Raw genomic sequence first — 12,988 nt, forward strand, 5'->3', positions numbered from 1 at the left:
GCAATGGTGGAAGGACCACAAGGAAATGTTCCCAAACCTAAAAAATCTGGCGAAAACATATCTGTGTGTGCCCGCCACCCCCATGTAATGATAAACCTGACTGTGATTGTTCACTTTACACAGTGTTCTAACCAGATGTGCCACGACGTGATAAAATGTATCTTTTCCATATTAATAAAATGTATGTCTTAACCAGCCGCGACACACAACGAACGACAGCGACAGGGCTTTCTATTTTTAAAATGGTTACTATTTCTGTGACTTTACGCCAGGCAGTGCAGTCAATAAATTATTCTTATTGTATTATATTAAAGCTGGCATCTCACTAGCCGGTTCACAACAACTTGATTTTGGCCGAGGGTGTCACAAACCTACCGAATGTTGTGCTTGAGGTCTCGCTCTCTTCAGCTGGAGCTTTGTCACACACACACCGGTTCACAATGGCAGTGGGGAGACATACCGGCTGACTTTCTCTCTGCGCTTCCCTGTCACGTGGAGATCGGAGAAATAACAACAGGAGTACCACTTGAACATAAACAATTGTACAGACTGATTAAGGATGTGATTCATAACGTAACTTTGCCCAGTGTATGCATGTGATTGTTTATTTCTCCCTGCTGCGGAGGGCAGAACAGCTCAAAGGTTCGCTGTGCCACCTACCATACTGGAGTTAAATTGCTTGTTGATTAGTGCCACCTATTCATTTTGAATTGTCCTACATTACAGCAATATTCTTCTGAAAATCTTTTTTTGTTTGTGATCTGCAGAAAAAAATGTAAGTCATACACATTGTAAAGGGATTCAATGGAAAGGAGGAGGCGAGAACCGGCTTTTGAATATAAATAATAGTTTAATGATAAACTTAAAAGAAGACACAAACACACACACAAGACGGACACGTCTGTAAACTATCTCTCTCTCCCGGGCGATCCTCTGCAGTCGACCTTTATACCTCAGAGGCTTGATTAGCCTAATACAGGACCGGGTGTGTAGGATCACGACCCGGCCCCGCCCTCCACCCTGCCACACACATCTTGGATCGAATGAAGGTGAGAAAATTATGAGAGAATTAAAATGTTTAAATGAATTATCCCTTTAATGGCACATTCAAGTTACATCAGAATGATCATATATATGGGATGTTTAAATGAACACCACAGTCCATAAATATTGGAACATTGAAGAGGGAGTTGAGTCATATTAGTGACCAGACCAGGAACTTGTGGGTGTGGGCACTTTTTATTTGGGCATATAATCTACCACCTAGCAACCACTCAGAACACCCTGTCAACTGCATAGCAATGTGCTGAAACACAGTTAAAACAACTTAACAACAGCATGGCAACAACCTGAAAACCACCTAGAATACCCTGTCAACTGCAGAGCAATGTGCTAAAAACACAGAAAACAACTTAGCAACAGAATTTACTTAGACAAAGACCATTCACATCTTCATAAAATATAAAAATAAATATTGTTGGACATTTTCACGAGTGCTGGCAATTATTCATACACATCATACCTTGTTTAAATGTAAAATGTAAACGCATGTGATTGATTTTGATATGAACGTGAGACTGATCGCTCATAACCTCATTATTTAACAGCTTTCGTAATGTTTAAGCCTAAACTTTTAATCAAATTAATTTGCCAAATAAAGTAAAATCCAATGAAATGTAGAGTGTGCAAGAGTAGAGAAAGGCAGCAGGGGGAAAAAAAAAGAATTAAATGAAAACATCACCAAGATCTCCCAAACCGCTGCCTTTTAAACCAATAGATACAGATGAACAAATCAAATCAATAAACTTGTATTGGAATCAAACTGTAACTCCAGACGATGCATGAGTAAATTCTCTCTCTCTTGTGCAGCTGTCAGCAGCGTGTTTAGCACTTGTTGAGTTCAGAGTCAGTGCGCTCAGTGAGGTAGTGCTTTGTCGGATGGTTACCAAACTTAAGATGTTACATATGTACAGGGTTGGGAGGGTTAATTTTTAAATGTATTCCACTATAGATTACAGAAAATGCCAAAGAGTTCTTGTTGTTTTATTAATAACATCTGATAGTCTATAGGCCTACTTCCAAATCCATACATTGGGATCTTCATTGGAATTTTTGCTGAACAAAATTTGTTTTGAGTCGTCCGTTGTGCAGAGTCAGTGGTGGGTGCTCACTCCATAAATGCGCACAAATGGACACTCGCTTCTCACATTCCGCAGCAGTTCTGTGTCCTGCTCATTCCCTAAATAATGTGAGCGTTGTGGATGCAAAAAGGGGGAAATCACAACCAAGTTAAATTTAACAAAAGTATTTATTCAAACTAGGCAATTGCACACATAAGCTTTTAAAAGCTGTTAAATGAAAATGAACAATTACATGATGTAGGCCTACATACTGTAGCCTAGTTCTACAGAGCTCAAGCTCAACCAAGACAGGTTGTCTAGATGTTTAGTGCCAAAAACACAAGCCTATCAACTATATTCCCACTGGTACTAAATACCCTTTCCGATGGGGAACTGGTGGTGGGAACACAGATATTTTTTCGGCAGATTTTTTAGGTTTGGGAACATTTCCTCGTGGTCCTTCCACCATTGTAGGGGATCTGATTCACTCTCAGCGCCAACAGACTGCAAGTAGGCAGACAACTCTGTTTTAATCCATTCTCTCTGTGATGGTGTGGCAGAGGATGGTGTTGCACTTTTGAAGAATCTTCCGAGGCTCTGATACTGTTGGTGCTTTATGAGGCCTGGTCAGACAGCATTGTCTCTGTCTCTGTTATGGCTTTGCACTTGATTTCCTCCACATTTTCTTCTGCAGTGTATGTTATTTTGAACCTGGGATCCACTAATGATGCCATGTCCAGCAGGTCGTGGGTGGCAGGGTCAGCAAATTTCTTCCTCAGGTAATCCAGGATGGAGACTTTGATAGACTGGGTCAGTGCAGTGTCATCCTCCTGAATTGCCAAGATGCTGGAGTGGAAGAGATGAAGCACAGGCTTGACATAGGACACTGTGACGTAGTCCGCACCTGATAGAGCATCTGTGAATTCCATGAGGGGTTTAAGAGCCTTGTGCATTTACTCAAGGTCTTCTAGGTCTTGCCAAGTCAGAACGAGATGCCTTGTTTTTTTGTCTGAGGCCAAGACTTGAGAAATGGCTTGCTCCTGCTCCAGCACCCATGCAATCATCTTCTGTTGGGATCCCCACCTGGTAGGAGACTCGCTGACCAGCTGGTGTGCAGGGATATTTAGCTCTTTCTGCACTGTGGCCAGGTCTCTCCTCCTCTTCCAACTGAACGAGAAGCTGCTCTCAACCTTCTTGCAAACAGCAACAGCACGCTCAACACGGGAGTCTTTCATGCTTCTCTCTGACAATAAAAAAACCTTTAAAATGTTATGATAATTGTACAGAGAGCCAATAGAAATAAAGAATGCCATACAAAATAAATGTATGCTCATACATTTGATGCTGGCCAACCTTTCTCTGACTGAAATATATAACTCTGGTAGAGCTTTCTCTGCGAAATATTTGCGACCAGGCAATTCATATTTTGGATCAAGTGTCTTAATGAGTTTTTGGAATCCTGACTTTTCTACTACACTAACTGGGGCCTTGTCTTTGGTGATGTAGTTTGTTACTGCGGCAGTGATTTCTTTCCATTTTGGACTTTTTTTGTCATATGGTATTGATTTGGAAAACGAAGTAGCCAGAGACATTTGCTTCTGGGCTGGTTGCTTTGGCGTTTTATTTGGTGTGGGTGGAGATGTGGACATGCAGAGTTTCAAGCATTCTTCGTTTTGTAGTGGGTGGCATTTCAAATGGTGAAACAAATTTGTGGTACTGCTACCTTTTGTGGCAATGGTTTTGCTGCATATTTTGCAGATCCGTTGTTTGTTCAACATCTTCTTTGTGATATCCAAAACACTGCCAGATGAATCCAGTGCTATTTCTTTTCGTAACCAATTCGTCCACCTCCATTTTCTATTACCGTTCCCAAAATCGGCACTTGTTTCGTCGCTTTGCTTTTTTGGCTCTTTCCCTGTTCTCTCCAGATACAAAAAAACACGTCTCACGACTCTCACCTATATACGTCATACACACTTGTCCAGGAGAGTGGTCTGGAAGAGTGAGCACGTGTGTGTGTGTGTTACGTGTGTATGGGAGTTTTTTTTTTTGTGTGTCTGTGAGAGGGAGAGAAGATGAACGCAAGAAGTCTCATGCCAGCGGCTTAAAAAATTACTTGACAGTTTGTACTCGATGTTTGCAAAATAACAATTTACTACATCATGAGCAGAACAATCCGCGTATAAATCGAGCATATTCGATATATTGCCCACCCCTAATTGATGCATATTAGGAGCGACAACCAATAGGAGTGAAGACTGTGCAAGTGGAGCTAACGTCATCTGTCTCCTTTGAGATAATCATCATAAAGATAAAGAGTCGAGTGCAAGCAAGACAGAGGAGAAGTTAACGTTTCTGTGAGCGATTTCAGTGTTCTATATGATTAGTCTGTAACCAAATACATGGATATAATAAAACATTATGCGTGGAAAAGAAATTGTCGCCAATCTCAGTGAATTTGATTTGTACCTTGATCGTTTGTTCATCTTATTAATGTTATGATGCATTGAGCACTGCTGCAGTTCATATAAAAACACTCTCCCCTGCAGTTACTCCTAATGGCAGGCTAACGCCTTGCATGGCAGCTCTGCCGCCATTGGTGTATGAGTGTGAGTGTGAATGTGTGTTTGAATGGGTGAATGGGACACAGTGTAAGGTCAAAAAAGGCGCTATAAAAGTGCAGACCATTTACTATTTACCATTTTTAGGGACAAGAAAACGGATAAATCCTTGATAAATTAGAATGAAATCGTAGTTTTACTAGCAAAAAATCTATGATCTTGTTTTCAAAAGACATGGCCAGTCGCGCAGTCCACCAATAACGTTAGAGCGACAGTAGTAGAAACGCTCACTAGCGACTTCACAGTACAGAGACTAGCAACATTAAACTATAAATTCGCTGTATGTGTGTATGAGGTTTTATGCATATGTCTGTCTGAAAAGCCTCCTCACCTGCTAGAAACCAAAAGTGCGGAAGGTTTTAGATTTATTAAGTTAATCCGGTCTGAGAGAACACACAATATATTGTAACCAAATGCTACAATGTGGTTAATAATAATATTAACAAAAATTATAAATGCACCCCATTTGAGCTGTGTAAGGGGGGAATTCCCCCTCATTTTCAGAAATGATTTTCAGGCCCTGTATGAACATTATTAGAGCTGTTGTGTATACAGAATGTATTCAGTAATGTCTGTACAAGTTTGTGATAAGGTTGTTTGGCAGTTAGAGTCTGTAGGGTGTGTAACAGGACACCAGTTCATTCTGTGGAAACACACACACCACAAACACACCCTTCACTTCCTCCCTGAGTGTTGCATTCTTCCTCCTGCAGTCCTACAGTGTGTGTGTGTGTGTGTGTGTGTGTGTGTGTGTGTGTGTGTGTGTGTGTGTGTGTGCAGATTGGCAGCATTCCTGTACTCTGTAGTTCTGTTACACGTGTTTAGTGTGTATATTGGGTTGCAGATCCCACACAGATTTTTGTGTTGAACGCACCCTGCCCCTGCAGTGCTACACTGCGGCTTGAGAACATTACACTCTTTTGTTCTGTAGTGAGACTCATAGCGTGTGTGTGGTACACTTTACTGTACCCAGAGAAGCACAATCAGTGCATATCTTTTTGCTTCTGTGTGCGTGTTTAAGCATTTAAAGGATGATTCCTGCTATTTATAGAATCTCTGGCATGTTAGAAAATAATTAACATAGAAAATAACTATAAGGATTATAAATCACACTTACAGTCATGAATTTACAGTGGACTAAAACACAGACATTTGCGGCTCGTATTTAATAAAAGAGCTTTTATTATTATTTAAGTAAAAATGTTTGCAATTTGAGCAGTAACATGTTTAAATACTCCTTTTTGAGGTGAGGATACTTTTCTAGATGGATGAACTTCTAGTGGGCGTTCTGATGTAATTCCTCATTGTCTCTCTGTCTGTCTCTACAGGTGAAGCTAAGAACATCCCTCCGTATCCAGGTCCTAATAAAATGCGAGATTGTTACTGTACAGTGAATTTGGACCAGGAGGAAGTGTTCAGAACCAAAACCATAGAGAAATCTTTATGGTGAGACACACACACACACACACACACACACACACACACACACACACACACACACACATATGTTGTGTTTCCATGTTTTATGGGGACTTTCCATAGACATAATGACTTTTATACTGTACAAACTTTATATTCTATCCCCTAAACCTAACCCTACCCCTAAACCTAACCCTCACAGAAAACTTTCTGCATTTTTACCTTTTCAAAAAACATAATTTAGTATGATTTATAAGCTGTTTTCCTCATGGGGACCGACAAAATGTCCCCACAAGGTCAAACATTTCGGGTTTTACTATCCTTATGGGGACATTTGGTCCCCACAAAGTGATAAATACACGTTCACACACACACACACACACACACACACACACACACACACACACACACACACACACACACACACACACACACACACACACACACACACACTCACTCATGTTGTGTTTCCATGTTTTATGGGGACTTTCCATAGACATAATGGTTTTTATACTGTACAAACTTTATATTCTATCCCCTAAACCTAACCGTACCCCTAAACCTAAAATCACAGAAAACTTTCTGCATTTTTACATTTTCAAAAAACATAATTTAGTGTGATTTATAAGCTGTTTTCCTCATGGGGACCGACAAATGTCCCCACAAGGTCAAAAATTTCGGGTTTGACTATCCTTATGGGGACATTTGGTCCCCACAAAGTGATAAATACACGCACACACACACACACACATTAACTCAACTTCACAATCACATAACTTTTGATTGTGCTGTTTCTCTGCAACATCCGTTGTATTTGATGGTGAAAGTTAATTTCTGTTTCTCTGCAGTCCGTTCTATGGTGAAGATTTTTATTGTGAAATCCCACGCAGTTTCCGCCATCTGTCCTTCTACATCTTTGACAGAGATGTTTTCAGGAGGGACTCCAGCATCGGTGAGTGACTCGCATTCAGATGTCAAAGAAAACTAATTTTTTTTACATTATCTTTATGAGATGTTACGTATTTCTTATATGCTGTAAAATATCTGCGATTTTGGCAAAATGGAAGCTGATTGGCTCTGCCTTTGTGTGTGTGTGTGTGGGGGTAGTTGGGGGTTGTAAAGGGATCAATGGAAAGGAGGAGGTGAGAAGAGGCTTGACAATATAAATAATAGTTTTAATGATAAACTTAAAAGACAAACACACACATATGATGGACATGTCTGTAAACGATCTCTCTCTCCCGCACGATCCTCTGCAGTTGACCTTTATCCCTCACGGAGGCTTGATTAGCCTAATACGGGACCGGGTGTTTATGATCACGACCCGGCCCTGCCCTCCGCCCTGCCACATTCCTCCCTCGCTGGGGGCTCCTCGTGGGGAACAGAAGGGGTCTCCCCCGCCCCTGGCAGCGGTTCTCCCGCCCCAGGCGGCCGGCAGCGAGCCCCTCCCCACTCGCGGTCGGTGGTCTCAAACCCTGCTGCGTTTCAGCAGCCGGTAGGCGACTCCTGCGCCACCTGCAGGGGCCCTGACCGCTCCAGGCGGTCGGCTAGGAGCCCCTTCTCCCCTCGCGGTCGGCGGCCATCGTCCTCTTCCAGGCGGCTAGGCTCCTCGTCCCCTGGCAGACGGCCACGGCTGCTCCGTTGGGGTGGACGGTAGTGGCGAGAACTCTACTACAACGTGTCCCTCCTCCTTTCCATTGATCCCTTTACACTGATGCCAAAATCCGGGAAGGAGGAGGCGAGAACCGGCTTGACAATATAAGTAATAGTTTTAATGATAAACTTAAAAGACAAACACACACATATGACGGACATGTCCGTAAACGATCTCTCTCTCCTGCACGATCCTCTGCAGTCGACCTTTATCCCTCACGGAGGCTTGATTAGCGTAATACGGGACGGGGTATGTAGGATCACGACCTGCCCCCGCCCTGCAACAGGGGTGCTGTTTGCTGTTTCCCGTTTTGTGGTTCTGCATAACGGCGGCTAATTCTTGCTTATCGTAGCACATTTCGCGGCCGGGCCGCTAGGTTCTACAGATGGCCAGTCCGCCCCTTATTGGCTCCAAAGTGCGTTGGCCCACTGGGAAAATGCCCCGGTATACCAGATTAACAGTCCAGCCCTGGATCTTAGTGTATTTAAAGAAATATTCCGGGTTCAGTACAAGTTAAGGTCAATCGACATCATATTTGGCAAAAAGATGTTTACCACAAAAGTGAATTATGACTTACACCTCCTTTTCTTTAAAAAAAAGGACAAACCTGGGTTAAATTGAGGCACTTACAATTGAAGTGAATGGGGCCAATATTTTAACTTTCTTTTTCAAAAGTATAGCCACAAGACATAAACAATATGCATGTAAACATGTATTTACTGTAATAAAATCACTTTATTACCTTTCCTGTGTAAATTTATATCCAATTTTACAACTTTGTTGCCATGACAATGTAATGTCAACAAACCCTTAAATCCTAAAATTACAGTAAAAATTAAAATATAAACAACTTTATACCACTCAAATAATACATGAGGTTTAACAGACAATTTAATGTTAGTGCTTTTATAAAATTTTAAGCTTCACATTTCTGCGTTTAAACCCTCCAAAATTTGGCCCCATTTATTTCCATTGTAAGTGCCTCTCTGTAACCTCGATTTTTTTATTTATTTATTTTTTTTAAGAAAAGGAGGGATGAGTCAAAATACATATATAATGTTGTTCTCGCTCTCAATGGGGCGCATGGTGAGTCCACGATAAGCTTTTGAGGAATTTTCTATATTTACTACGTGTCGCTAAAACACAAGCAGTTCGGCTTTCTCAGGCTGCGTTTCCACTGGGGCGGACGAAATCCGCTCAAAGGCGCTCACAGTGCTAGGAGAGAGCTTGCTCCGCACCGCTGCCAATCCTACTATCCACCTTGCGAGCATGACGATCGGCTTTCATGGGAATGAACTGAAAACGCTCCCAGCTTCGCTCACAACGCACCAGGTAACGTAGGGTCAGACTGGATGAACTTGCTAATGCTAGCTGCCTTGATAACAATTAGGTTACGTCAGACACCGGATTGATTCCATCCACACCGCAAGACTTCATGACAACGGTTGCACTCTCTCATCATCTCTAGTGAAGATTGTGACAGATCAACAGTGATGTGGACAACAGCTCTGATCTTTCTGCGCTGTAATCTTGAATATTGTTCTCTTGCACTAAATATGCATAATTTCTGCCCTGTCCCGCTCCGCACGCCTTGCCTCTTTTCCCTTTATGTGTGTAGACATGAAGCGCTGCACAAGTTAACATGGTTTCAAAGCACCTTTTAGACCATAAAGTTTTTCCCTTCTAAATGTATCTTTATTAATCAGCATGTTACGAGCCTTTAATAATATACAAATCGCATAAACAAATCGATTTCTGTTCTAATTTTGTGAAAATTAATTAGATGTCTGGAATGGATAAGGAAAGACTAAAATTACTAGTTGGAAGTCTCTCACTTTAATGAAAATATACAAATGTTTTTTTTACATTTAAAAAAAAAAAAAGTTTTCTAAATTTTCTCTCGGGACACCCCTGAACCCACTTTCAGCATCATTCCACAGTCACAAGGGCTTCAATGCCCCATACTTGGGTATCTGAATCTAAAGAAATATAAAAAATATTACATTTTGATTAGGGCTGCACGATTTGGGAAAAAAGTCATATTGCGATTATTGAGGGTAATATTGCGATATGCGATTGCAGTATAATAAACAAATGTTCCCCTTCTGTCGCTCTCTCCACGTTGTGTCAGAGAAGCGACACTAGGGGTCTCTCTTGAGCGCCGATATTCACCTCTGAACTATGAAAAAAGGCCAATGAGAGTTGGCAACCAGTATTTGCATGTCCCGCCCCCGGACATACGGGTATTTAAGCGGCGCAAATACGGGAGTTCATTCAGAAAATTTCTTCGGAGCCGATGGTCGTGTTTGCAGACTGGTGTGTTTTACACACCGAGTTCCTGCTATCCTCTGCTGCATGCTGTTGGATTGTACGGCGCACAACAGCGGCTTTCTCCTGTTTGCACGGCTGTGCACTTCCTGCCCCTGAGCGCATTGACAGTTGCAGATAAGAAAGATTTCTCACGAGTTCTTTCATTCATAAAAGAGTGCTTTTATTTAAGAGTAATTTCCTCCTAAAAGAGCAAAAAACACAGCGGCGTTGAACGTCCTTTTAAGGACGCGTCTTTATAAAGATGCCTTTCCGCCCCTGTGTTGTTCCTGGATGCGGTAGAGTACTCTCCGCTTCCGATGGCCACAGGCGTTGTCTTGTGTCTGGGCAGTGATCACACTGAGGCTGCTTTTGTGGATGGTTCATGTTCTCATTGCGAGAACATGACCATGACAACGTTGCGGTCGCGGCTTGCTTACAACTGTAAGCAAGCCACTCCAGCCGCCCCCCGCGTCGCTCCTTCTTCCCACGGGATTGAGGACGATGCGGCTGGCGATGGAGGCGATTCGGGGATGGCAGCGGGTGCAGCTCGCCGGTACACCCCTCGGACCACCAGCGCCCGGCACGCTCGTTGACTCCGTCCCCGCCGAGGTGGCGGCGACTCGCCTCACAGCCAGTCTGCCTACCCTCTTGCGATGGAAGCAGATGAGTTCGCCGCGACATCGGAGGGCGTGGGCTCTGATGCTGAGGGCTCTTCTGGGCTGCCGCCTTCGGGCTTGCACGCCCAGGAGGAGGCCGACACACAGATGTCCGATATGCTTTCCCGGGCAGCCAACAGCGTGGGCCTGGATTGGAACCCTCCATCCTCCCCACAGCCATCACGGCTGGACGATTGGTTCTTGGGCGTGGGGCGCCGCTCACAGCCTCGCCCCACCCCGGTTCCTTTCTTCCCGGAGGTTCATGATGAGCTGACGTCTTCGTGGAGAGCACCCCTCTCCACTCGTCGCACCGCCACCTGCTCATCCGCCCTCGCCACCCTCGACGGCGGAGCGCACCACGGGTACACAGAGATCCCCCAGGTGGATAGAGCTGTTGCACTCCACTTATGTCCCGGAAGCACTACCACCTGGCGGGGCCGCCCTGTACTCCCTTCCCGGTCCTGTAGAGCAACATCCTCGCTCACTGCGAAGGCCTACAGCGCTACTGGACGTGCCACTTCCGCCCTGCATGCCATGGCTCTCCTGCAGGTCCACCAAGCCAAGGCACTTCGCAACATGCACGGGGGTGGCCCTGATCCCGACATGCTGCAGGAACTGCGCTCAGCGACCGACCTCGCCCTGAGAGCGACGAAGGTCACAGCGCAGGCACTCGGGCAGGCGATGGCCACTCTGGTGGTCCAGGAACGTCAGCAATGGCTGGACTTGGTTGAGATGCGTGAAGCTGACAAGACTCGCTTCCTCAACGCCCCTGTCTCCCAGTTCGGCCTCTTCGGCGACACCGTTGAGGACTTTGCCCAGCAGTTCTCCCTGGTGAAGAAGCAGACGGAGGCCATTTCGCACATCATGCCGTGCCGCAAGCTTGCCGCCATGGCCCAGGCCCCACCTGCTCGCCGAGGGCGTCCTCCCGCTGCCAGAAGACCTTCTGCTCCGCCCCAACCTGGGCCCAGCTCTCAGCCCCGGCGCCGAGCAAACCTCAGGAAGCGTACGCCCCTGCCTCACGGACCCCTTCGAGGACCCGGAAGGCTCCCAAGCGTCCCTGAGACAGCGGACCCAGAGGACGAGAAGTTAGCTCCGGAGGTGGTAAGACCGCTCCGTCCCCCGGTGGAGGGCCGGGAGGAGAATTTTTTTTTTTTCATTTGCCGCACCCCCTGACGGGGGCTGCGGTACCCAAATTCTCAATAAAAGAGCTATTTCCTTTACCTCTGGGTCACATGGCCCGCAAATGCCGCTCTCACGGCACTTTGCTTTCAGGCCTCAACAGTCTCGGCGCCCAGGATGCGGTGCTTCCGCCCTCAGCCCCACGACTGTTGCTCGGCCGGCTGGTTCAGACGAGTCCAGAGGACGCCAGCATCAGACCTCCTCCTCAGTCACGAACCCGCCCCCTGCCGGGTGCGTGGAACAAGGTAAGTGCTTTGAGTTTATTCTCAGCACCAGAGCCTCGGGACGCCACAGCGCCTCCCGACGCCGCGTTACCTGTTCCGCACCGCTGCGAAGCCCCGCCGGGTACGTCCAAAATACTCGTCCCCTTGGTGCCCCTAGCACGGAGCTTAGAGGCATGGCTTTCACTGCCCAGCTCGTCACGGTGGCTGTACCGCTACGAGGAGCGGGCATACGCATACTCAATTACCTCGACGATTGGCTCATTTTGGCCTCCTCGTAGGAATTACTATGCGCACACAGAGACCAGGTGCTCGAGCACCTCGGCCGTTTAGGGTTTCAGGTCAACTGGGAAAAGAGCAAGCTCACCCCGGTCCAGAGCATCTCTTTTCTCGGTTTGGAGTTAGACTCAGTCTCAATGACAGCACGTCTCTCCAACGAGCATGCTCAGTCAGTGCTGGAATGCCTCGCTTCTTTCGAACCAGGCACCGTGGTCCCTTTGAAACGTTTCCAACGGCTCCTGGGGCATATGGCATCCTCCGCGGCGGCCGCGCCACTGGGGTTGATGCATATGAGACCACTTCAGCATTGGCTCCAGACTCGAGTCCCGAGACGAGCATGGCACCACGGCACGCACGGCGTGGAAGTTACCCCCGCCTGCCGCCAAACCTTCAAACCCTGGACAGACCTCTGCTTTCTACGGGCAGGAGTACCCTTGCAGCAGGTGTCCCGTCGCGTTCTGGTTACAACCGACACCTCCAAATTGAGTTGGGGCGCCGTGTGCAATGGGCGCGCAGCCGCAGGCCGGTG

At 45.8% G+C, this 12,988-nt stretch overlaps 1 protein-coding gene across 2 annotated transcripts in view; it reads left to right on the plus strand.

Annotated features, from left to right (window-relative positions):
* LOC127651443 (ras GTPase-activating protein 3-like) overlaps positions 1–12,988 on the plus strand; it is a 102,565-nt gene that overhangs the window by 26,833 nt on the left and 62,744 nt on the right. For both annotated transcript variants that reach the window (XM_052137266.1, XM_052137267.1), the window contains exons 2-3: positions 6,070–6,187; positions 7,009–7,112. In XM_052137266.1, the coding sequence (XP_051993226.1) occupies positions 6,070–6,187; positions 7,009–7,112 (222 nt within the window). The remainder of the gene's footprint in view (positions 1–6,069; positions 6,188–7,008; positions 7,113–12,988) is intronic.

This window comes from Xyrauchen texanus, chromosome 11 (genome assembly GCF_025860055.1).
Source record: "Xyrauchen texanus isolate HMW12.3.18 chromosome 11, RBS_HiC_50CHRs, whole genome shotgun sequence".
NCBI lineage: Eukaryota > Metazoa > Chordata > Actinopteri > Cypriniformes > Catostomidae > Xyrauchen > Xyrauchen texanus.